The sequence below is a fragment of the Paralichthys olivaceus genome, chromosome 2 (assembly GCF_024713975.1).
Source record: "Paralichthys olivaceus isolate ysfri-2021 chromosome 2, ASM2471397v2, whole genome shotgun sequence".
In the NCBI taxonomy this organism is placed as follows: domain Eukaryota; kingdom Metazoa; phylum Chordata; class Actinopteri; order Pleuronectiformes; family Paralichthyidae; genus Paralichthys; species Paralichthys olivaceus.
Window position 1 is genome coordinate 5,384,126 of NC_091094.1, and position 26,371 is coordinate 5,410,496.

At 41.5% G+C, this 26,371-nt stretch overlaps 1 protein-coding gene across 1 annotated transcript; it reads right to left on the reverse strand.

Moving 5' to 3' along the window:
- Positions 1-13,381: 13,381 nt before the first annotated feature.
- lrrc38b (leucine rich repeat containing 38b) lies at positions 13,382-25,977 on the reverse strand. The gene is made up of 2 exons (XM_020096616.2): positions 24,926-25,977; positions 13,382-13,767 (listed from the first exon to the last, which is right to left on the reverse strand). The coding sequence occupies exons 1-2, from the start codon at positions 25,551-25,553 to the stop codon at positions 13,520-13,522; spliced, it is 876 nt and encodes a 291-aa protein (XP_019952175.1). The 5' UTR covers positions 25,554-25,977; the 3' UTR covers positions 13,382-13,519.
- Between the last annotated feature and the right edge of the window lie 394 nt (positions 25,978-26,371).

The window sequence follows — 26,371 nt, forward strand, 5'->3', positions numbered from 1 at the left end:
AGCATAAATAGAGGGCAGGTGCAGTGACCCGGATCCGTCACTGGGTGGCAGTCCTGAGCTTGACTCGCTTCATTCATCTCAGTGGATTAATTAACAACATTTTTCAGATTTTTCACCAAATGATAATTTTAAATCAAGCGACAGCAGAGACGTTGTTAAAGTTGAAACTGTGAGTTCAAGAGAAACAATAAAAAACCTTCAGTGACAGATCAGATTCAAATTATGAGCCTTTCAGAATAAAAGTGCTAAATAATGTATTACTAGTGTTATGAATTGTATCTGAACTTTCACACTATCTTACTGAGTTAATTACTATGTCCATTGTTTATAGTCAGAAAGCTCCTGTAATCTTTGATAGATAGATAGACAGATAAATAGATAGACAGATAGAAAGATAGATAGATAGACAGATAAATAGATAGACAGATAGAAAGATAGATAGATAGATAGAAAGATAAAGATGATCTTTTTAAATGCCACTATTCTATCAATAACAGAAGTACATCCTTCACCAGCCTGATCCTATGTTATGTATGTATTATATAAGGTACTATGTACTGTAGGATCATATATTCAAGTTGTGTTGACGGCTACAACCTGTTTATTTATTCATGTGCCACATTGACCATGAAAGTTTAATTCGCCAATGACGTATTCATGTCACAATCACAAAGGAGATAAAGGAGCAGTCATTACCTCGCTCATAAAGACCTTTTCCTTCTGAAGCTCGCTGTCACATTATGGAACATGAATGCGTAATGACGCTGCTACAGGTGATGATTAATTCAGGCATGTAATTATTTCACTGTCACTGATCTGAAGTCAGAGTTTTTCTACATGTGGTGGATTCTACGTTTGCAATTCTAGGTTTGAAGTATCGAGAGGTCAGTGCACATATTTTTTAAAAATCGACAACACATGCACTGCAAATACACAAATCAGAGAAATACAAAGACACGTGCTACAAGGTGATGAGAGGACGTGTTTGTCCTCCTCACCCGAGAGGGGGCGGCAAAAATTAAGGATTGTTCAGTGTTAGGCTTGAGTCAATTAGAGGCAGGAGGAGGCGGGTCTCAGTCCACCGTGAGAAAAAAATATAGCAGGTTAAATCTGACCTTTAACCTTTGAGCAGGATCATCTCCTAATCAGCAGCTGCATCACTTCACTCTCTGAGCAGAGAGCGACCCTTTGGATGACTCACCTTTAAACAGAGTTTCTACCTCTGTCTGTTGAACTACGTGCAGCTTGAGCTAATGATATCATGCTAATATGTTCTATAAGAACAGTGCTAAAGAAATGTTAAACAGTCTCCTTATGAAAGCACAATTAAATTCACCAGATCCAGATTTTCGTTTCTATCTGCAGCAAATAATAACATGTTTGTTTGTTTTATTTATTTTTGTCAAAATTCATCCAACAATGTGAAAAAAATTCCAGGATTCACGTCAAGATTGAACAGATTATTCTCTGGACCAAAGCTGATCCGTCCACCAGGTTCATACAGTAGTTTTTTAATCTTCTTACAAACAAACATAAAAAACATTCAAACAAACAGGATGAGGCCTCCTTGGTGAAGGTCAAGGTGTTAAATAAGAATATTTCAGGAGTGCACACGCAGTTTATCACGGTCTAATACGATTGTGCAAATGGAAATATTTTTGGGAAATCACCCTGAAAAACTCAAAAAATTACGAACTTTACCAAAATAAATTCAACAAGAGTAAGAATAACATTCTTTCTTGGGTCATGCTTCACCCCCTCACAAAATTTCATGGAAATCATCGGGGCAGTTTTGGCGCAATCCTGCGAAATGACAAACCAACAAGACGAAAACACGACATCATCTGCGAAGGTCAATATATGAAAACCCACCACAGTCTAACAACCGTCTCTCTGCTGGTGGTGAACGGAGTTTTTACAGTTTGTCAGATCCTAAAGATGAGGTGTTTCAGCTTCAGTTGAGTCACTGGTCTCCTCAACAAGCTTCAGATTTAACAACCTTTGACAAAGGGTCCACCCCTTTGATCGAGCTGCACAGAACCCCCCCCCCCTTCAGCGTCTCTGCAGGATCCTCTCAGGTGACGATTGGTTTTTTGGGCACTGCTTCATTGTTGAGTATCGCTACACAAACTGATCTGTGTTGAAAGTTTTCCATCATGATATCCAGCGTCTGAATGACACTCGGTCGGTCGCTGACTGCCGCTGTAGCTCAATGCTCACAATGGCATCCGGCTTCACTCTCTAATTAGCAGAGATGAGTTAAAGGCAAAGCGCGGCCGAGGGGCCGCACGCTTATGCATGCATACCACACAACACATGAATAAGTGATGCAACAAACATGGCCTACATTATCATCAGCACGATGGATTATGAACTGTTGGAGGAACATGTCGTGAAGGATGGAGGCACAATGACAGAGCTTATCGTTTTTTCCAGCGCAAGTCACATTCATGTCTTCGTCATCTTACTGGAACAATAAAGTGCGATCATCGTTTATTTTCTTAGATGAAACTGCAGCCTTTTTTCCTTCAAGCTTTTCTTCACCATGGTCTTCAGGCACATTTTGGGGCTCAGTGACTTGCCCAAGGAAACTCCAGGATTCAGTTTCGGACCACCGACCCTCTCTACATCCTGAGCCACAGCAACATGCGTCCAGGCAGATTGATTTACTCCTGTGCAGAAACACATCCTGTTGTTTTGGAAGTGAAACTTTGGCTCACAGAGCTGATGGACACACTTCACCTGGAGAGAATCCGTTTTTTAAGTTAGCAGACTTTGAGAGAAAGTGTTGGGGCAGAATGTGTGTTTTTGTCTCACTTTCTTTTTATTTATAATTTGTTGATTTACTTGTTTTTCAGTTTTTAGTTGAAGTTATGTTTGTTAATATGGAAAAGAAGCATGATATCTGAAACAAACATTTAAACCTACAATCTAATCATTTACTCTTTAGTTGCAAAAAGAATAAATACCCCCCCCCCCCCCCCATCACTTTCACCATATTTGTGAAGTGCGTCACAGCAGCAGAACCCGTCCCGGTGTCAATTCAATTCTCATTAGACGTTCCAAGCAGAGGCCTTTGTGCGTAGTGACATCCTGTCTCCTCCTGCAGGACATCACGTCCTCCCTGCTGTGGGATAACTGGCAGTGATCGCTGAGCAAGCGTGCACTGTCTCATATTAACTGGTCACAATTAGCCGAACAGTTGCCCCGAGCGGGAATCATCCTTTTAACACGAGCGTTGAAGGGAAAAGGGGATGAACCTGTGAGTTAACATTTGACATCTCTCTACTTTGGGGCGTGTGAGTCAGCACCAGTCATGACGGTTCTGCTATCTTTAACTTTTGTCTTCAGTCCCAGTCTGTGTCTGAAATTCAAGACTCCAAATAATACATCCAAAGTTAAATTCTCTTTCACCTTTTTGTCGAGCGGCAGTGTCTTTGTGTGAATCCTGCTTCTTTTTTTTATTATTCTTGTCTCTTGTGAGAGATGCACGGCCTCCTCCCCTGCTCGGATAATCCAAACAGATGTGGACTTCCCTCATCCTCCATCAGCACTGTGGCCCCGTTCACATCATCTAATCCCAGCCATGCCTGTGACAGCAGAGTGCACCATCTGCTCCGCTCCAGCTCTCTCTTTGAGACAGGAAAACCTCCACATCTGGCCCCCCGCCTGCTCCTCCTCTCTTCCTCCTCTTTTTATATCCCCTCTGTATTCGCTCTCTCGATCACTGCAGCCGAGTGCAGCGAGGATTTAACGGCCCATCATCAAGCCTCACAGTCTTAATATATCAGTGTCGGAATCGGGGATGTGTTGGAGATTACACTAATCTCAAGTCAAGTGTTGTGTTACTTTTTATTTGTCAAACGCTTAATGTGGATTGTGATGATTCCAGGTCTTTGTATTTTCTATGAAATCAAGGAAACTGATTAAAGTTACATAAAACATGGTTCAAGAAAGAACATAATCCTTTTTTTCTCGTGTTTATTTCGGTGTAGTCTGGTGAGTGTACCACTATAGATGTTTTCAACTTTTAGTTTATACGTCATTTGTTGACTATATATTTATACGTCACCTGAGTGTAACAATCCCAGAATGTCTAAAACTGTGAATAAACACTCAGTAATCTTCTGGTTTGAAGTTTAAACTACAAGCTGATTGTTGCCTGAATATTTTAACAGTTGCATCGGATATTGATTAAAACATCAATGTGCATAATCACCTCTAATGTAATTTAACTGACAGGCCTGAACAGACACAGTCCTTTGGGTTTATTGCCTCGTCTGTCCGTCAGCTGTATGTCCCCCACCTCTCGTATTAATTGTTCCAGACACAAGGACGTGGTAAAGGAGGACAAACAAGGCTGACCTTTTCCAGGTGACTACATATAACAATTTTCCTCCGTCCTCTTGGCAGCGCTGTGAATGAACTACCGGACAGCCACGAAAACTTTGAAGGATGAGACCGAGGCTTTATCTTTTCATCCGTCAGCAGCAATTCATCATGAGCTGGCTGGTTTAAAAAGGTGGACGTGCCCTGTCGTCAAAGTGCGGGACGGGCTGCAGACGGTGTGTTTGAGTTACTGTAACAGCTGAGAGTTTACCTTGACATTCATGATGCTGCCAGAGGGAAGTGTAAACAGTGAGGATGTTCCACTGAGCCAAGCACAGAGTAGAACAAATGTGACCTGTCCCCAGTTTTCTTTTGTTCCATTTACTTTGCTGCGGCCGCCTCAGTTCAACTCATCTTTCAAGTTTAAGTAGGCCATATGAAGCCTGTACTTATTTATAGAACATCACCAAAATAAAATGTTCTCTCTGCGATTCATACACGGTTTATAAAAGTTTTTTTCCTTCTCTCTCTCGCTCTCTCTCTCTCTCTAGCTGTCAGTCACAGATTTCAGCCAATGGATTTATCCAGAGCTGGCACAGGAGTTGAAAGAGCAGATATTCAAATTTGTATTTTGTGTGGGTGTGGATGTGAGAGCAAATGGTTTTTATGTCGGCCCTGTGATACGCTGGCAATCAGTCCGGGGCGAATCGCTTTAGACGTGTAAACTCTGTGAGCTGGTGGGTTTTTCTTGTGTTTTGTTGATCCTGACTTGTATTTCGTCAAATGCTTTAACTTGCTCTTGTCCATTCAGCGTGTCAGTGTGATCTATGCTGTGACTCTTGGAAAAACTATTGTTATAAATGTTACACAAACACAAACAACTTTAACTATTTCATCATTCAGGATCATTACTGTAACACGAACATGACAAATGAGTTGGCAAAGATTCTTCCAGATGTTGCCACAATGATTTAATTCCACTGTGTCCCGATGCCATCATTTCACTGAGATTAATAACTGTGTACGTAATATCACTGGAGGGGCTTTGTGCAAATGTATCACTTTGCCGAAAACGTGATGAATGTGGAATTTATTGACCTCATTAGTCCTGGAGTGTGACAGTGAATGAGCAATGCTCAGATCCAGCCCCCCTCCTGCCTCTTCATCATTAATGTGTTTGCTGCGCTGGATTCATTCAGCCATTCAACACACATCAATCACGGTGGGCGGTGTGACTCCCACTGGGCGATCACAATAAACACTTTTGTTTTTCTAAGCAGAAGTCGGGAGCTTCTTACCGAGTTGTTGAGAGACTTCAAACATTGATCGTTGATGAATTCAATTCTCGGGATGGAGAAATATCAGTAAAATGAAATCCCTCTCACTTGAAAAATAAATTGATAATCTTGGTGTCAGAGGGATAAAAAACAATACACAAGCAGTAATATTTTATTTTACACGTATTCAAACGTTATGTGTGTGCAAAGGACGAGCTGGACTCTGAACTACAGCATCTGTCTCCTGACTACAAGGACAGAAAGTGGATACTAATGCTTTTCCCTAATGCAACATAAATCATTGTAATAATCAGACTCTGACGTACATTAGCTAAAGCGTGACGTGAACGACGGTGGATTAAAGAACCATGCTTTTGATGAACAAGGCAGATTTTGTTGCTTTCATCACTTATTTCATTTCCCTTATCTCCACATCCATCTTCAGACGTATATTGGTTGCTTTTTTGTGTGTGTGCGTATAAAGGAAATGCAATTTGAGGGTAATTGACTCCGCCAGCCTGCCAGCCTGTGTTTTGATGCAATGGATGAGCAGTTTGTCAGAAGCATGCATTGATGTCCGTGGCTACCAACGGCCGCCGTGTCCCCGATTCACCTCGACTCTCCCAGCTTTGAGGGCTTGTTCCATGGTGCTTCCCAAAAGATGTGACCGGGAGCTGGCAAACATGCATCTTCATCTTCCTTCGTGGAGTTTTCTGGAGTTATCTGTCAGAGGAAAATATTGTTGCTATTGAAAATTTAGAGGCTAACATGTTTTTCTGTTAGCCTCATATTACCTCTGTGGTACGCCAAGGTCGGAATATCATTCTACTCATATTCATTTAGGACTTCCCCAATATTCCAGATAAAACTCAGTGGATTTATCAAAAATACTTCTGCTCCGCTTGTAATACAGTTATATAATGTGTTCTCTTGCTCTGAAAGGAGCTTTCCACAGACCCACATGACATCACCAAGGGATTAGAGGGTGTCTCACATTTTAACCTTTTTGTTAATCTGCCTCTTGTGAGTCCACCAATTAGTGCGGCATGGAAATCCTTTAACAGCGGACGACCAGAAAGTGCTGATGTGTTGAAAGTGTCAAAATTCACAAAGAAAAGATGTGAAACTCTGAAGTCAAGGTTCACAGAGAGAGGCCTCAGGTGCGGCTCCTTTGGAACCTGAGCCCTCTGCTGCCAACCCCCCCCCCCCCAACTGTAAAGCACCAGGCCATTATTCATTCAGCGCTTCCTCTCTGAGGGTTGTCTTTCCCTCGTCTGTGTCCTGCTCACTTCCTGTCTCTGTAGGTCAGGAGCTGACAGTAATGAGAGACAGGTGGTAAACACATGATGAGTTCAGTAACTAAATAGAAAGATAAATAGACTTTTCCAAAACCCAATTCAGTTTCTGACAGGATTTTTTTCCTAAACCGATGCACAGTAAATTAACTCTAATTCATTTGTTGGGGTAATTTGATCCCTGAGTTCATGTCAGGTTTTTCAAATTCTGGAGTTTATGAGAATTGATATTTTCCTTTCTTTCAACACAATCGGACATTTTGAGAAAGAAGCAGCTAGTTTCATAAGTTTAATTTAAGATTACGTCACAGATATGAAGGAGGAATCAGAGTCACAACATTAGTTCCTCATATTGAAGATAAGGTGAAGAAGACAATAACTCTTGATATACTAGTATGTCTCAAACTACAGACAGAGACGGTAGGTTTCCATAGTCTTGTTTGTTTGTTGACTATAAGTTATCAGTTCCATATTGGTCTTGTTTGTACTTTTATTACAGCCAATATCTGTGATGCTGAGAAAACATATTTCAAATTATGCAAAATATTTCTCTTAGAAATAGAAATAAAAATTCTAAAGTGCGACAGAAGTAGCCTTCTATGAACGTCAACATAATTCAGACTTACCTAAATGTATTCCAGACCTCGTACGTAATATTTTACCAAATATTGTTTTCAAATTCAGACGATGCATATTAGACCGAGATTCTGAGAGTAACTCAGCAGAAGCAGATGTATCTCTTGTACTTGATGCCCTTAATGAAGGATATCCTCATCTGACCTCTCTAAACAAATCAAACAGCGAGGAGGGATGTGAAAGTCACAGATTGGTTCACGGGGGCCACACTGCTGTGGACTTTTGTATTTTTTTTCTTTTTAAATGCCAGGTCCAGTTAGTTGATGCATGGAGAGAGAGGCGAGGCAGCCACACTGAGGGCCATGCTTCCCAGCATCCCTCTCTCTCTCACTCTCTTTCTTTCTCTCTCTCTCTCTCTCCATGTTCCCGCCTCGGCGTCCAAGAGCTCGGGCCTCCGGCTGTGTAGCCATGACAACCAAATGAGGTAAATGGTTGCAGGAGAACCCTCATCACGACCACCACCCTCACAGGACTCTTTTTCAGCGGCACACAAATGTAGCATGTGCAAGTCTGCCTTGCATGTTATTCCCCGTCCATCGCAGCAGAGCCTGTTCAGAATCACAAATATCTCCATAAATTATTCTTCGCTCACTCTCTGCTGTTTGCCTCTGCGTCGTCTCTAGCCGGCGTTAAATGCCCCGAGGCTGAGGGATATTTTCATCTCTATGATTCTCCGACTTCAGATTTCTTCAGGAATGTGAGCTATCATGTTAAACCACCTCTTAAAGTCTCATAATAGCACTTAACAAAGGCACAAGCTGGGACAAAGTGTGGGGAAATGAATCATCGGCACGAGGGCTGGAAAAAGAAACGACCAAGAAGCAACTCCTCCATGCAGAGCCTCATACGAGCTGAAGAACTTGACAATGCAAAAAAAAAAAAAAAAAAAGACAGTGGAGATGAGCAGGAGAATGCCTGGCTGCAATGAGATTGCATTGCATTTCTATTCATTTTCCTCTGACTTGTTTATCCTCTCATCATGAGGCACAGAGATTGTCCAAATGCTCCCGGCTCTGAACGAAAGAAATTGTCCTCTAACAGCCTGGGTATCTGTTATGCAACGGGATGGTGTTTGATTTTCTTTTTTGTCAAGATCTCTAATTTCTCTAACACCCTTTTCCAAAAATAGTGCACCCATTTGCATACCTGCAGTGTGACAACGGTGCCGTGAGAAATAACGCTCTGTGAAGTGTTTACAGATGAGGCTCTGCCATTTGCTGCTGTGACGAGACAAAATCTGTCAGCTCTGGAAAAATCTGAGATTCACAGTTATTCATGAGTCATTACGAACAGGAGATATGGAGGTGCTGCTGTTTTCTCATTTACTGCAGGAAGCACTGAATAAAAGGTGAATATTGCTGATTGTTAACCTTGAATAAGGTTTCCTGTCCTGTACTTCATTCATGAAGTATGTTGACATATTTTAGTTCAACTTACGCAAAAACAACTGAACAGAATATTACGAAACTTGGTAGAAGGCTTCAGTAATGGTGAGGGAAGAGGTCGACACATTTCGGTGTGGATTCAGATTCATATCCAGGATTTCTTTTCACTTTCTTTAATAAGAAAGGCAACAACAGTCCACCACCATCGCCAAGGTCCGTCATTTCAACCAGGGTTCTCCAAATTACACATATTCATGTTGTTAGTCCCCTAAATGCCGACAAACAAACAAACCAAGGGACAGAAGTGAAAACATAACCTCCATCATCTGTATTCACAAACTGATTCTGTACAAATTCTTAACAAATGTAGACCAGAGGACAGAAAAATGTTTTTATTTTTATTTTTGTACCAAACATCAATATACAGCTACACATATGGTCTGTTTGACAGTGTCTGTTTGACATTTGGAAATGCATTGAACTGCAGTAACAACATCACACTCCTCTCTCACTTAATTTAGAACTGAGCCATTCTGACATTTATCTGACAAAACATAACATGGTTTTGATTTTTTTTTAGCAATGTGAGGACAAAACGTAGGAAAGCAGTCGCCCGTGTCTCTGCTTTCCAGGCCGAAATAAAAATGACAGAGTAAATAAACGCTTCATTGTGAAAGGTTTAATAGAAAAATAGACATGAATCTGAACTTTATACTGCAGGTAACTCAACAGTGCATGCTCTAATGTGCGGATATTTGTTACTTAATAAAATGAGTAAGAGAAATGAAAATGTCATGCTAACATATGCGTCAAGCTAACAGCTAAGCGAACATAATAATTTGTTAATATACAGTAACTACACAGTAGTTGAAAATGATAATGATATGTATAAAAAACTCTGATTCCTGGACTCAGGCCTGCACCTCCAGATAGCAGCTAAGCAGCTTCTCCTCTGTTCAAGGGGAAAACACTCAAAAACAGATTAAATATAATTCATCCAGCTACTCTTGAGGTATTATGCAGTCGAGTATTTGTTCTGTATCTGAACACTACAACCTGCTTTTTGTCGTGCCACCAACAGGACACTCACATTTTGCTCTCAAATGTTAATGGGAGTCGAGGCGCTAAAAGCCAAACCCTCTGTTCTCTCTGCTCTGGACGATGAGCAATAAAATATTACTTTCAGTTCACTATTATTGTCATTAAAGAGACAAATGGTTTAGTTTAAACATGAAATTCAGTGTCACTCCTATTTGAAGGAGACTGATTTCTGGGGGCACTGTAAATGTTAAAATGCAAAGTTAAAAGGCCCAAAGTTCTGCTGTGAAGTGAGATACTCTCCTCTCAAGAAAACCCAGCTCCTGGCTGACACTTCTGCACCATGGTGATGTCATGTGACACCTCAATACCCCACATTTGCATAATGCAGGCCCAGTGGCTACTCTGTCACGCCCCCTCACAAAGCCAGGTAAAGCAAGAACAACATTTCATGGTTAACCAATCACAACATGGTCGCTCCGCTGGCATTCAAGTGACTGGAGCTGAAACCAGGTGTTATAGACAGAGGCTGAAAGGAGGAGCAGCAGCGATGGACAGCATGAGGACAGTGACGTTTTCTGAAAATTAGCGCATGTAAACCTTTCCAGGTAATAAACCAAATTGAAATTATGAACCTGAGCATGAGCAGAATATGTCTCCTTTAAAGATCACACTTTATCTGATGTTAGAATTGAAATGGAGAAATCAAAAGCTTGACAGGCCTGTGCACACGCTCACGTTACAGGGAGGGGTTTGGAGAAAGGTCAGGCGGCTGTTATGAATGATTAATAGTTTGTTAATTAATTAATGTGTCTTCCAAGTGTCCCGCATGGTTTGAACTCTGGCAAATACATAACATCTACACAGTACAAATCTAACTCTGTTCATAAGGATGTGGCACTTTCAGCACAACATGTGACGACTCACATTAATGAAAACATACTGTGACAACACAAGCTGGAACCAACATATGATGTGACACATCCTTTAAAGTGACCTAGGATCGCGGTTATTACATGTGAAATCTTTGTGCTTTTTTATTGATGCTAATGATGAAAACAACAACAGAAACAACACAATAAGGCCACATTTATTTATTGTCATCTCTGCGAAATGTGCTCGGGGAGGAAGCACACTCAGGGTTATGACCTGTTCTAAAGGGACATAAGCTTTTGGATTTCTTTTTTTGTTGTTAAGCACACAGGAACGATGAGTATTTGTCCATGGCTCTTTTTTTTCTATCGTCTCCTTGTTTGCATTTAGAGGCTTGACATTCTTTCTGCTTCATATCTCAATTCTGCCAATTCTAAGATTTCAGCTATATGCGTTCTAAATCACAGAGGATTTAAATATACAGGAGCAAAATAACAAACAGAAACCTGTAAAATCCAGGGAACTGTTTTATTTAATTTAGATTGTACTGAAGTGTCACTCTTGTGAATGCAGATGATGATACAGTGTTATGAGACTTCTCAAGGATATGACATCAGCAGCTTTACCACAAGATATTGGAAGATCTTTAGTAAAATCACATAAAGCTGAGTCCATGATGTCGGCTACATATTAATTATGTCTCAAATACAACAACAGACAATTATTAAATCCTCAACAAACTAATCTCTTGCTCGCCACAATCATACATACGGTTAGGTAGCGTACTTTTAAGAGTAGCCTACTGTCAGTAAAACTGGGCACTGGCGTTAAATCAGTCCGCAAGAGAGCAAGAGAAGTCATCTGGGTGAGAGAGCAAGTAGAGTCAATGGAGTGTGGCCTACATATTTATACTAGTGTGTTAATGTATCTACATATCAAGTGATGCTACATTTTTGAAGGTGTGCATCAGGCTATAGTGTTGGTAACTGCAGTATTTGTATAGAGAAATGCAAAGCTGGCCATGGCAACACATCTAACCTGATAAACACCCAGTCGACACAAGATGCATTTAAAAGCTGAACGATGCAGCATATTCTAAAGCCGAGTACCTGGCAGCAACTGCAGCTAACGTTAGCAGTGCACCTGCAGCCAGCGACAAAGAAGTTGAACCCTTGTTGGAGAGTGTCATCGACAGAGAATCCACGTAATTAATTTGCCATTTGGATGCATCATGGCTGGAGAAAACGTTCACTGTTGGTTTGCTTGTACTTTGGTTTTATTCTTTTTTTCAGCAGGTGCATATACCACCATCTACTAGATCTGTTTTTAAATGTGTTTTACTGTGTGGGGTAGAATTACATTTTCTGGTATTGCAAGAGAGCCAATTATTGTTGCCGTAAGATACCAATACCAGATTTCAGGTAATGGTATCAAACTGATTAAAATGTGAACGGTACCCAACCTTAATCATACAGTAAATAAAGACGCTGAGTAAGACAGCTGGCTCAGTCTCAGACAGACAAGGAGAAAATGTAAAGCTTTGGAGACCTGACTGAAAGAAGTATGAGTGTACAGAGTATGATTTTGGCTGTAGCGCTGCCTTCTATTCAGGAGCTATGTCACCTACCCTCTAAATAAAAACTTCATCCACAACAAAGTCCTCACAACCAATCTCTCCTTCGCCGAAACATAATCTTTGGCAGGTGACAACAAAACCAGTCTACATAGTGTGTTTAGGGGTTTGCCAAAAATTAGGTTCACCATTTAAAGTGCGTTGTTTGACACAAGTTCTACATAGATAGATTCTACTTTAAAATCGTATTTGCCAAAACTTTCAATATAACATTTTGTGATCTTCTTTCTACACAGTTCACTGTAATCAACCTAAGGAACATACAGTATATCCTTTTGATTTATATATTAGTTTGACTGTACATAGTTTTCTTTTTGTACATACGTTTTCGATTACATAGTGAATATACTGCGTGTAGACACAAACCTGTTCTACAGCAAATCAGCTACCAAACATCTCTTTCCTTCAACAGTATTTGCCTTCGCGGGTGCTTGAGAAAGACTTTTGAATATTGGTGAGTGAATCTGTCCAAAAAAAGACACTGTGAACGGCAGGATATGCCAGCATATCATGTTGTAGGCAGTTAAACACTGAGGTTGCTGGTCGGTATGACATCCTTTCTCTTAAAGGGTCACTAAACTGATTTGCTAAACTCTGATGTCACTTTACAGGATTCAGACTCTACTGTTGGACGTCCATATGATAAGATAAGTTATTGGCTTATTAAGACTAACGCAACAGCTCTGAAAGCACTGCAGCAACACTTCATCTCAAAAAACGTTTACTCTTTCAATACAAAGGATTTAGCCTTATTCTATCTGTGGAGGCCTATAATACTGAGACAGAAGCCGTAAATTATAACCACACACTCTCACACCTGTGCTGTGGAGCTGGGCCTCACTAATTTTTGGCTCATTCCTTGGGAAAGGTCTTCGTTTCCATATTTCAGACGTCCATGTGCAAAGACAACAACTGCAACCATACCAGGGGGCGAGATCCTAGTCACCAGAAGCAACATGATACTTGTGACATGTTGCACCCTCTGCGTTTCATTCCCCTCATTGTTTGAAGTGCCCGTCCAACGGAGGCGCAAAAAAACAAGTAAGATCCTTCTCACTCTTCACTTTCTTCCTCATCCCCTTTGGTGCCTTTACTCCAGCGCTGGAAGCAGTGAACAGTTGAAGCCAGGAAGAAGCTCGTCATGATGGCCACCACCGACACTGAGATGCCAGAGAAGATGATGATGAGCAGGTCTGTTAGAGTCAGGTTTGCCTGGCACTCACGGAAGCTGTCCTTCGAGAGCTGGGTCAGCGACACGCGTCTGCCGTCCATAGGGAGGGAGCACTCCATTCCTTCCACTCCTGCACCGAACACAGGAAACCAGATAAATCAGATTTACTAAAGCCATGTTAAAGTGAATTATATCATATTTATGAACTTTTACACAAATGAAATTACATCATATCAGTGCAGTTAAGTCGTAAAAGGTCCAGTGTGTCAGATTTAGGAATTTAACAAGTATTTTAAAGTGAAACAATCATAAAAAGAGATTTCAACATTGGCAGAAACAATAAGGTCTGTGTTTTCTGAGCAGGAAAGGAAAAGAGCCACTTTTGCCTCTGTCTTAAGAGGAACACTATCCCAAGCTCCGACCTCCACTGTGGCCATGTTTGTCCTTCCAAGAAAAGTCGGGTTGAGCTATGTGGACAGTGTCAGTTACGACTTATCACTTTTTATACAGAAAGGCAGTTAAAGGATTTAAAATCTTCCTTCCCCGACACCTTTCTCACATCGAATTAGGGAAGCGCTGTCCGACTATTTCTGTAACTCTCCCAAAACCGATGATCTGACATTCACACCCACTTCATGCCGTGAATGGCCAGCTGTGCACAGGTGAAAAACTGTGCTGGGTCTGAACTTCTGTCTCTTTTAAGGGCAACACTAATAATGTCTTCCTCTGCACTTTCAAAAAGTTTCACATCTTTCCCTCTCTCTATCATCACTTGCTTTCAACTCTGTCTCCAAGTGTGGCCTTTCTAATCAGGTATTTAAGCACTTTGGATTTCCAGCCTGGTCATACCACTTCTTTTCTAGTTTACCCGGCCCTCTGTCCTATAATTCACACGACCCACACTCTTTCAGGGGTCTGAAGTTATTGGAGAAAGACACTTCAAGGTGTGTTGTTGTAACATTTCCATTCTAACAGCGTTGTGTTGTAAAAGATCTGAATTCGACAGGGCAGTCCGGTTCTCTGCCTCAGAAATGGCGCTGATTTAATAAGTAAAAGGTTTATCAGAAGGCTTCACTTATGAGAGGACGATGCACCGTGTATACAAGTACACCCACTCACAGCATGCTGCTGGTTCACTGTGGGGATGAAGTCAAAATAAGAAACTGAGGAGCAGAGTGACACTGTGTTTACAGTCTACAGTTAATATCAACTATCCGACAGTATCTCTGTGTCTTTTAACAACACCTCTTTTTTGCAGCAGAGTTTGGAGACTGGAATAAACACAAGATAAAATAATTTTCTTTTTATCGTTCAGCTACAAAAATCTAACCCCTGGGGAAACACATCCTCATAAAATCTCAAACATTTACCGTGCATGAGTAAAAGGACACCCACTGAGACAGGGGCACCTTGACCCAACCCATCTCAAGATGAGAGCATGATAAATCAGCGAGTGCCGCTCTCCGCATGTCTGCCACGTTCACGTAGTTTATTGTTGAGACATCATTTAAATGGAAAAGGACAATGACGTCGGATTATTGGATTTCAAGGGTACAGGTCCTCCAGTGAGTCTTAGTTTCTAACTCACGATGAGACGACACCGGATCATTAAGGTCAGTTTTAACTCTTGTGAGACCACGTAACTACAGTCGACAGTGTTCAAGCTCATTTTGTTATACTGACAACTTTATGAAACTTTGAATATAATGTGATACAAGAGCTAAATCATGCACTGCTCCAGGCCAGTGAATTATACATACTGAGTCTCATGGCTGTCACACTCCTAACACTGAAAACACTTTAGATGATCATCTACATTTCATCTTCGTACTGGCAATGTACTTTAGGAAAAAACTAGACATATTGATGTGAATGTGAGCTTATAGGTGGGAGGAAAATAAAGCATCGCAATGTGGGTGGCTACTTTCCACCGATGCTGCTCATGCAAATGCAAAAACCTGGCAGTACATAAATTCTGGGTCTTTGCTCAACATTCAGCACAATTTACAGTTTGCTTCACGATAATACAGCTTTTCTTATGACTGGATACAATCATTCATCAAAATACCCTAATTCAGCATTTAGATCTATGATTTCTGATGATATTTGATATCAGACATAATTATCCCCAGTTATCTAACAATAAAATAATGCGGAAAATTAAATACTTGATATATTAATATGTAAAAACTTTGTTATATTTGTATGAATAATTGGAAAAATAATAACCTGAAACCAGTTCAAACGTGTTGAGTGGCAATGGAAAAAGACATAGTGGAAATTATTGAAGGCATGGAATTGGTTTCCATGCTCCTCTGATTGACTCTCTACAGTATTAATTAGGTTTGTAACTGAACTCCTAAAGAGCTTGATAAAACTTAGTGACACTAATCCCTCAATACAAGATACAGACTCTCACATTTCGCTTAACATTCAGTTCAGTGAGGACACGAGGAATATATCAAACTGCAAAGATTACAGGACAGGACATACTTCTACATGTCAATTACACTTCATTTCAATTTAAACATGTGCTTTTGTTGTTTTTTTACCATTATGTCCAGCTTTGGTCATTTTGTTTGTTGAGTTATTAGCCCTTCATCGTATGCAACTTGTGTATCATCATTTTTCTGTTCTCCTATAGCTTCTCTCACAGCGTTCAGTGGATAAACAGACAGTTACTTAGCTTTGCCACAACCAAACATCCAACAGCTAACTGGACAATTTCCACAGAAAACTGAAGTAGCTTTGGATCAGCATCAGATCAAGTGAGTCAGCATCAAGAAAAGCGGCTCCAAACTGATGAGGAGCCAGGACCAACAATCCTGATGAAGCCAGAGATGAGCACATTGGTTCCTGGCACAATTACTGAGGCCTGTGTGCCGTATGTCAGGGGAATCACTGATGAAAACAAACACACAGCCCCACGCGTGTGAGGAAATTGCTCAGTGAAAACTGTCAGAGCGACGCTGACCTGCAGGAACAAGCCCACAAGACTTTCAGAGATGGCTAATGTCCTTTTGACATTTATGAGCTAAAGACGTTATGTTGTGATTTGTTGTGTTTTTAAAAATCTGATATCGGAAGAATTGCGTTGTGTAACTCACCATATGGCTCACACTTTAAAAGCATCAGCTCTGTTTCCAAGTTCTGTTTTTACTCAACAGGGATATTTATCCATTTGTCTGTTTCTTTTTGTTCTTTTTTTTACTGCATCGTTTCCAAAGTCTCTCACAGGATGTTATGGGCGGTGGTAATATGACCTTTTTATTATATAATTATACAAGCAGTTAGAATATATGTATTTAAATAGTTGCTATATTAGGTGTTGAGAGAGATTCAGTCAAAGAATAGGCTAATGTTTTTTTAATGAATTGTTCAACAGCAGTAAAAGCCACAAATTTCCCCTTTAGCATCACAAAACCTAGAAAATAATAATAAAATAATAAACCTAGTCAAACTTGTGTCTTACCTAAAGACACAAGTTTGACCACATGTGAATATTGGAGGCTGTCCTGTCTGTTTTGTGCCTGAGATGAATGTATTATATTCATATTCACAGCGCACTTGCAGTATAGTAAAGTAACCCATCACCTCAGAGACTTAGCCTTTGCCTTGGAGACAGTTCTGTCTGGTCTTGCCTGTCCTGAGTACTTGATTAATAACCACTGAGAATGAAATTATCCCGGTGAACACGTGGCGCTGCAGGACTTACAGCATTATTACATTTATCAAGAGCAGAGCAGAGTTAGCCAAAGAGGTCAGTTGAATTATTTGTGTTCTTTCTAACATGAGGATTTAATATTATTCTAAATATGAGCATGTGAGAAAGCTTTAAAAGTTTACTTTGCATGTCTGAAGTCAAAATTCTAGTAACAAATATGAGGGAAAATATACATATCTTCGGGGGATAGATGGACACTTTCCTCCTGAAACTACACTGGTGCCGTTCAGAACTAAAATGACACAACAATCACAGTCTTATTACTGAACCGATGTTCTATTTGGCCCAGAGCAGAATGTTCTTCCAGCATAATAATAGTTTCTATCACATTGTCTGTGACAAAATGCACAGCTTCCACGAGAGAGGATTCCCAGATTTACAGTGAACATAGAGCCTCGGATCGGAGACGGAGGAAACCTGAGGAGGCCCGAGGCCGATATGGGAGCGCTGCCATAATTACAGAAATCTGACTGTGAGCTGCTTCACGTCAAACACAATTTCGCTAACAAACATAGCCCAACAGCAAACGAAACTGATGGCTGTGAAAATGTTAATTTGTTTGACATATTCGATACACTTGTCTCCTACTTGGCAAAGAAAACTACCAAACAAACTGGATTTCAAGCAATTAAACAGAGATGGCTTTATATTGTTTGCTAGTATCTAGCTTCACGTGTTAACAACATATATGTAAAACAAAACATTAGCTAAAAAGAAACAACGATGGCAACAAAGTCTGATTCACAGGATGTGTGAACACGGCGAAATACATTTTGTTGTCTGGCGTTTTACGTAGCGAACCAGTTCTACACAGCGCTCTTCACCACAGGTCTGTTCCCTCTTGCAACATATTTCTTTTCCAAATGTAATGTTCACTTGAATGATTCCCAATAAGAGCTGCCTCACACAGGAAGAACCAAAGCAACGCAGCAAACAATGCTAACTGACAAACTGTAGCTAACGCTTACAAGCTAAAATGCCTTAATATTTGCTACACTCAAACAAGCGCTAGTAGCTAATGTTTACTATATAAAATGCCTGAATGTTTGTTACCTTCGAATAATCTTTAGTAGCTAATGTTTACTAGCTAAAATACCAAAATGCAACCATCTTGAAACAAGCTCTAGTAGCTTATGTGTATTGGCTAAAATGCTAAAGTGATTGCTACATTCGAACACGCCGCTAGTTTGGTTCGAAGATTCTCTGAAGTTTGACATCAGAAGATTTTAAAAACTTATGTCAATTTGATAAAATGTTATAAAACCCTCTACTAGAAACCACTTCTTCTTCACTACTCTAAAAACAGTACTTGCCGCTGGCAGTGCAGCACAACTGCTTTTTTGTAGCAGCGAAGACGAAGTGATTTCTTTAGGAAGGAACTTGCAGTTTTATCTGGGTGAAAATATTCTTAGTAGATGTGGTATTGCATCGGTATACGTTCGCATACGTATCAGAGATATTTCCGATCCCGGTGTCTTTGTCTGAACATCTCTAGTCGTGATTTGATGTCGATGGATTCTCTCACAGTAGAGAAGCTTCCCTCCATTATGGCTCATAAGCAAGTGTTTTACTTTTACTTTACTGTTACTTGACATCGTTCAGAGGCAAAGGACATGAACACAGCCACTAAAAGAATATATGTTAAAAAATTACATTATTTGAAAAGGCTCAACAAATGTCTAAATGTATGACACGATTAATTTAGAATCCAATTTTAATGATGCCAACAGTTCATCAATATGAGCTTTGCAAATGAGTAAACTGATAAGAGTTCATTTAAGTCCCCTGAGACCAATATGATCACAGTGAGGAGCAGCCACTCTGCAATAATTCAACACAAATCGTGGCCTTACACTATCAGGTATGTCAGCCCGCACAGCTATGTTACATTCCTGGCGCGGACAGTTGATGGATTACATTCAGGATTACAACCGGCCGAAGGGATAGGCTATCTGCTGTCTCAGCCGTGATTGATCTACCTTGCTGTGACAGACCGGTATCGGAGGCTTATTTGTCCTCCCTCTCTCAGTGTCTGTCCAGATTGATCTCTGCACCAATAGCAAAGGCAAAAATCACCACAATCTTGCAAGACTCCTGCAGGAGTTGGCATTCACGCTAAAGTCGTCACTGGTGTCTAGACGCTCCCCGTAAATAATCCCGCTCTGATAATGACTCACAAAACTGTCTCTACCCTACTTTATTAAATGAGATGAATGTGTCACTCGAGTTCGATTCTCAATAGATGTAAAAAGAACCATTATTCAGTTCAGAGTATGAAACAAATGGTGGGAGATTCACATGGGAAGAGAGCAGGAGTAGGATTAGGGAGAGGAACCGAGTGGAGAATGTGTGAAATGAATGCACTAAATGATAAGCAGTGATGTGACAGCGGGTCGAGGGTGAATCATTCAGGAGGGGATTCCTTCTGCGTGGAGACTCGCTGACATCACTGACTCACAGGCATGTTCAAAATGTCTCATCACAAAAACCCAAACACACACGGATTTATTCTTATTCCTTAAATATAAGAAATGTTAAGTCGAGCACCATTTGTTTTTCATGAAGAGAGGAAGCAGTTTGGAATTGTGACAACAATTCATAATGATGGAACAGCTAAATGTGCAGGTCTCAGCACTTTGTGCTACACACTTAACCACACGCTGGCATAAAGGGAATTATCCATCATGCATTGTGCTGCACTCTGCCAGCGAAACGGGCTCAAGCTTTGTGCCTTTTCACCTTTTATTTCTGACACTGGCAGATTATCCCTTTCTGCTTCTGTACATGCAGCAGCTGATGTAATTCTGTCCACCTTATCGCACTGTGCTCTCCCTCTGCAGCTCCATCTCACTCACATCCCGACTTTAAATAAACATTAAATTAGGCCAAGTTAAAAGAAGCTGCCTGCCTGTGTTAAAGGAATAGATATTTTTTCATTACATGCCCATGAGTGGTAAAGATCTCAAGTAACGTCATGTGGGGCGTCGAGTGTGTGCTGGTCAGCAGCATCATATTTTCAGAGCTGATTGTACCAGGCGCTAACAGGTCTCTGGGGAGCAACTTGATAGACTGTGAAAGGAAATTCAGACTTTGGACCCTGTCACATGAACTGGTACTTTGTAGTGAAACTGTTCAGGTCAAGATTAGTGTTGACGGCGATGCGACGATGAGCCCCAGCCTCAGTGTCTCAGGGGAGTCGGCCTGCCCTGCCCTGTAGGCAACTCTGGCTCCAATTACCCCGGCCAATGTGCCATAGAACTGTGTCACTCTGAATTATACATGGCCTTTGTTCATCCTTAACCCAAGAGCACTGGAGACAGCAGTGGATCATGTTTACACTCATCCCCCAATTAAAACATTTATGAACCTGGTTAGTGGCTAAACCAACAAATATAATTGGTACCAGAAAAACAAGGTTTCTCCAATTTCTATGAAGGTATTCTGTCAGTGTGAGAGTCAGATTTGAAACCATTGTATCCTGTGGCGCACATATAGGAGACAAAATACAGCCACAAGCAAAGCACTCTGCTTTTCCCTTTTCCAAAAAAAAAAGTCCTGGATTTCAGCATCTTCCTCCCACTCATCATGCTGACCTGCAGTAATCAAAGTTATGCAAACAGAAAAGTGTGCTGCGTTGTGAACTCAAAATCACAGGGGAAATCAAGATGTGAAAAATGGAATGGGAATTGGGTTTACAGCATGGGCTCCGCAGCTGCTGCATTATGCAGGCCACCAGTGAAGGAACCACAGAGATCTCTGGGTGACTTCTCTTTAATACAAATACATGTTAAATAATATTAAATTTTACTCCTGATAGCGTGCTGGTGCCACAATTTACAACTTTAACTTAACCTGCCATTTTTCCTGATTGATTAAAGTGAAACCAAAAGCATGCCAGAGCAATCCTCTGTTTGTTGTTCTTATGTTCCTATTAGAACAACATTTATTTCTTCTATATAAACTACAAGATAACCTGATTGACGTCATTTGAATGACGGGATTCAGACTTCAAATGATGACATGCTCTTCCTATTTACATTTCCTTGATTTACATTCTGCAGCATCTGCTGAAGCCTTTAAGAGACGACTGAGGACCCCTTGATTCAATCAAGTCTTTCACTGTCTTCATGTTGCATATGAATTGTTTATTACAGTTTTTATGGAGTTATTTCATTTATGTGAAGGAGCACAATGTGCCTTATTGGACAGGTTTCAATTACATTTTAATTATTTTGTGACACTTTCACCAATTTCCCTGCAAATAACGCACAGATCTCGAAAGAAATAAGGCGCATTAAGGGAAACTATAACTATAAGTGTGTGCAATTTGGTCTGGCTCATTTGAATTCAGGGGGATTGTCAGGCCTTGGTGGAGCTTTGCACTCAGCTGAGTGACATTCTCGTTATATGATGAAACCGACATGAGGATGCATCACCCACCGATGGAAAGAGCGCACTAATCTGCAGTTTAAAGAGTCATTCCTGTCTCAGTAATTGATTTCCTCTATGATGAATGAGATATTGAGTTGAAACACCCACAGCGTTGTTAGAGTTGATACATATTGAAAAGCTTATCAAGCCAACCTCATTCACTAATGAGTGCCCATCTGTTATTGTGTAACCACTTCTGATGCAGAAATCCAGAGAATAGGTCATTGCATTTTTTTCCATGACAGAGAGCACAGTCATTAAGTTAATTAGGTCTGGCGTGATGACGCTAGCATGTGTGAACTTGCCGTGTTTGTAAAGCCGTCTCACTGTAAAGCCTCCCCGCCAGTTTGTGTTTGTTCAGCAGTAGATCTGCGATCCACAGAGACTCAGTGTGACACAGATGCACTCACGTCAAGTTCATAGAAGGGAAAGGTCCACAGCAAACAAGCATCGAATGTCACAACTGGCAGATAGAGGGCGTGTTGCAGATTTTGATAACGTAGTCTAGAACTTGAACGATTCTTGGAACATCCTGACAGCAGAGTTCACTCACAGGTTGGATACAGACACACAATGAAACCACAAAGCATCCAATTCTTAACTGCATGTTCTTTATTGGCATTTTTATGTATCCCTTGAATTTAAAATCTTTTAAGATTAACAAGGGAGAGAAAGACAAAAGTCTTGTTTTGGGGGACAATATTATTTCAGTAAAACTACTCTTTGTCCTCTCTGACCTGTTAAAGAATTTGCATTATGAAGAGAAAATATATTTATTATTCCTTCTGCTAAAATGTAATCTGTCATCTAGTTCCCAGCATTTTTAGCATTAAAAAAGTACCTTCCAGACACATATTATTGGCCAAAGAAAGAAAAAGACGTAAGGTGGTCCATGCAAATAAACGTGTGTGTGCATTTTCCAGGCTAATATGGACTCATCTCTGAGGTTCATAAAGCAAACACCTACTGATGGGGATGTAAGAGCTGCGTGTGAGGTGAGATATGCCATACTAACTCAATTTGAGAGTGTGTATACGCAGGGGCCAGTTGGCAGCCATACCAGGAGCTTGGCTAGGCCCTTGGCGTCTTCCTGTTGTTGATGTCTGCCTGGCCAGCATAGCTAACGCACTTCATTACGCCTTGCAGCTGACAACGCTTAGACCTCGTGATTCATGCATTTACAGCCTTGAACTGAAGGGAATTAGTTTTTCCTGGTAGTTTATCAACTTTGCCTCCTCACAGGCCCAAACTTGTCTGTTTTTTAGGGCAGATGTAGGAAGACCAGAGGGGAAAGGAAAAGCAGTATCAATAGCACGGTACACCGTGGCCTAATTGGTAGATTTTGTTGAAGTGTCAGCAGTTTTGAACAGTCAGATAGTTTTTCTTTTAGGGCAGCTGAATTAAAGCTTTTTCCAGCCTGATCACATTAGAATTTAAATTGGATTTTCAGTATATTTTGCAAATGGAAAAAAGGCAATTCTGTCATGAAATCTACAGTGTAATTAAGGATATTCATTCAAATATCCTTAAATATTCATGTGGTTAATGTCAGTTGCCATGAATGTTTGGTTTCTTATGCGATGCACATCATTCTCACACCTCCAAAAATCATATATTGAGTGGGAAGATTTGGGCTTCGATCTCTTCTTTGTATACACTGCAGATGTCAACATTTCTTACCTGCAACAACCTTGGAACAGTGACAGAAATATAAGTCTCCAGTTCTTATCTGTGCACCTTACATACAACACCCTGAACATTATGTACTGTATTTTTAAACTGAATCATGATTTTGAAGAAACTTTGCACATGGGCACAGGCAAACAACACAAACCTCTACCTCGTCAGAATAAGCCAAAATAACGTCAAAGCTATAAAAACTGACATTAACGCTGATTAATAACTCTTATTGTTTGTGTTTTTCTTTTCCTGATCTCCCACACAACAGATTTAGTTGCTATTTCAAGGTCTCCCACTGGACTGCAGCTCGAGTGTTGTCTCCCAGTCATAAGTCACTTTGGATAAAAGCATCTGCCAAATGAGCCAATGTAAATATGATAACAGCGCAAGTTACTAGTCATGTGTGGCTGCGCTGTCAGTTCTGTTTATTTTTGCCTCCTCAGCTCCCACGTGTTGTCTCGCACTTATGAGGTAACTGCTGTCTGTGTCCTTTGTGAGGACATTTATAGTAATATACAAATGACTGACCTTAAGAATAAAGCATCTGTGGTTCCCTCTGAGCAAAATGAGGGTTAAACTGCTTCAGGCAGTTGCTTTAGCGATTTTACTGAACCAAATGATATTAACAGAGGTCCTGTGCTCCTGTAGCTTTGACTGCTGCATGAGCTAATTAGGGTGCAAGTAACCGGATCTTACCCACAGTATGATCATTCCACAGGGACATGGCAATCCCCCTTTGTCTTTTGTTTTGGTTCAAATATGCAGTCACACGGAGATTTGCACTGAAACACACTAAAATTTCAGCCCTGTTATTTAACCCTCCAGGCTGATTCGCAGCGGTAGACTTGCATGGGCCTACAGCTTAGCAAGGACAGAGGAATGAAAGGCTTTGACTTCCATTGGAAAAAGGCAAGAAATTCTTGACAATATCGTTGAATTACATTGTCCAGCAAAGTATTATATAAGTATTATATAAATATAAGCCGCAAATTGATCGATTCGACTACCACGCAAGATAGAGGTCAAAGCTTGTTTTTATGCTGAAATGTGGAACCAAAAAAAAAACAAACTCCGAGCATAAATTCCTGAGTTGGTTCACATCATATGTTGGTTAACGCTGAATTCTGAATTAGTGCTTCATTCTGACTTTCAAAAGGAATAAAAAAAAGGTAAACAAAAGATCCTAGTTTCCACCTTCAAACAAGTGCTATTGTCTCATATTACACACACTCAAACATGATGAGCTATGGGGGTGGAGGGCGAACGAGACGGAATTAGAACAGGGGAGGAGGGGGGGCGGAGGGGGTTCCCTCTCCTACAGGGAAAATATAAATAGACCAGAGAAGTGTGATGCCAATGGTTTTGCCATAATACTGTTGTATGTTGTGCTCAGATACGCTTTATTTGGGTCAAACATATGGAGAGAAAACGCTTCTTGGATGATGCTACTCACCATTTGGAAGCTTGTGACTGTTCTCCATCAGCCACGCAAACAGGCTGGCAAAGTTGCAGTTGCATACCCAGGGGTTGCCCTCCAGCCTCACCGCCCGCAGGGAGGGCAGCTGACTCAGTGCCCCCACCTTAAGGGTAGACAGTGCATTACGCTCCAGTTCCAGTTCTCTCAGAGAGGTGAGGCCCAGGAAAGCATCCTCACTCACCATGCTCAGATAAGGGTTGTTGCCCAGTCGTAGTTTGATCAGGCTACGGGACTCCCCAAATGTCCCCTTTGGGATTTCAGTCAGATTGTTGCTGCCCAGGTCCAAGAACACCAGCCTGGAAGAAGTGCTGAGTGTCCCCGGCTCTATGAGGGAGAGGGAGTTGTTCCGAAGGTCCAGGTACACCAAGTCGCTGTACAGAACCAGGAAGTCCGAGGGGATGCGGGGAATCCAGTTGTCCGCCAGCAAAAGCCTGCGTACATCCAGCGGGATCTCATTGGGAAGTCGGGTCAACCCGCGGCCGCTGCAGTCCACGGTGTGAGGATCCGGACACATGCAGGTTGCTGGGCAGTTTTCCCCCCGGGTCCATAAGACAGAGGACAACATGATGAGGATAGGTTGGAGCCAGCAGACACATGGCAACATGGTCAAGGGGGGTGGGTGGTTTAGGAGGGAAAGAGGCTCGGGTCAGGGTGACGAGGTGAAGGTGGGGGTAGAGAACAAGAGGGTGAGGGTCAGAGGGCAGGAGATCAGGACAAGGGAAGGGAAGGGGAAAGTGAAAGGGGGTGAACGGGGATCAATCCTCGTTAAGGAGCATCCTGCCGTTGTGGAGATGAAAATCGGCTCAGGAACTGTGAGGTGGCAGAGCAGCGGTGAGAACTGTTCTCCAGGAGATCATGTAGCAAGCTGTCTGGATAGAATAGCAGACCGCCTGCTTTGAGAGAGCAAAGAGAGGGAGATAGTAAAGCAGGAGGAGAGAGCGGGAGAGCAAGAAAGACGGAGCTCAGCAGAGAGGGGAGGGTGGCTCACGAGAGGTAAAAAGACACGAGCGAGCTTGAAGTGATGAGAAGCCAGGGGCACAGACGAGGGAGCGGGGGGTCGAGGAGGAGGAGGAGGTTCTGTCCGCCACGCTACCCCACAGTTGATCTGGCAGCAGTGACAGACAAAGGCAATGAGGTCTGTGACACAAAAGGATAAATGGAGCTGTGATTCAAGCATGACAGGCGAAGAGAAACACCGATGCATCCCTCCATTATTCCCAGGTCTCTGTGTAGATAAGGCTGACGATATGAAAGGAGAGAGAGAGAGAGAGAGAGAAGCCCGCGGACCTTCGCTCAAGTGTGGTAAGGTGCCCCCCCCCTGGATTATTCCCTGTCTATCTCCCAATGCCCTGCAACATGCTGTGAAAACACAGCACAGCTCAATGTTACGCTATCCAGCGCCGTGTCAAAGCTGCGTGGCCG

What these genes read in the sequence shown, in the direction of transcription:
- lrrc38b (XM_020096616.2), bottom strand. Translation starts at nt 25,553, where the DNA reads ATGTTGCCATGTGTCTGCTGGCTCCAACCTATCCTCATCATGTTGTCC. An exon ending in CAGTCACAAGCTTCCAAATG is followed by an intron (nt 13,768 to 24,925) that starts GTGAGTAGCATC and finishes TGTTCGGTGCAG; the next exon opens with GAGTGGAAGGAATGGAGTGC.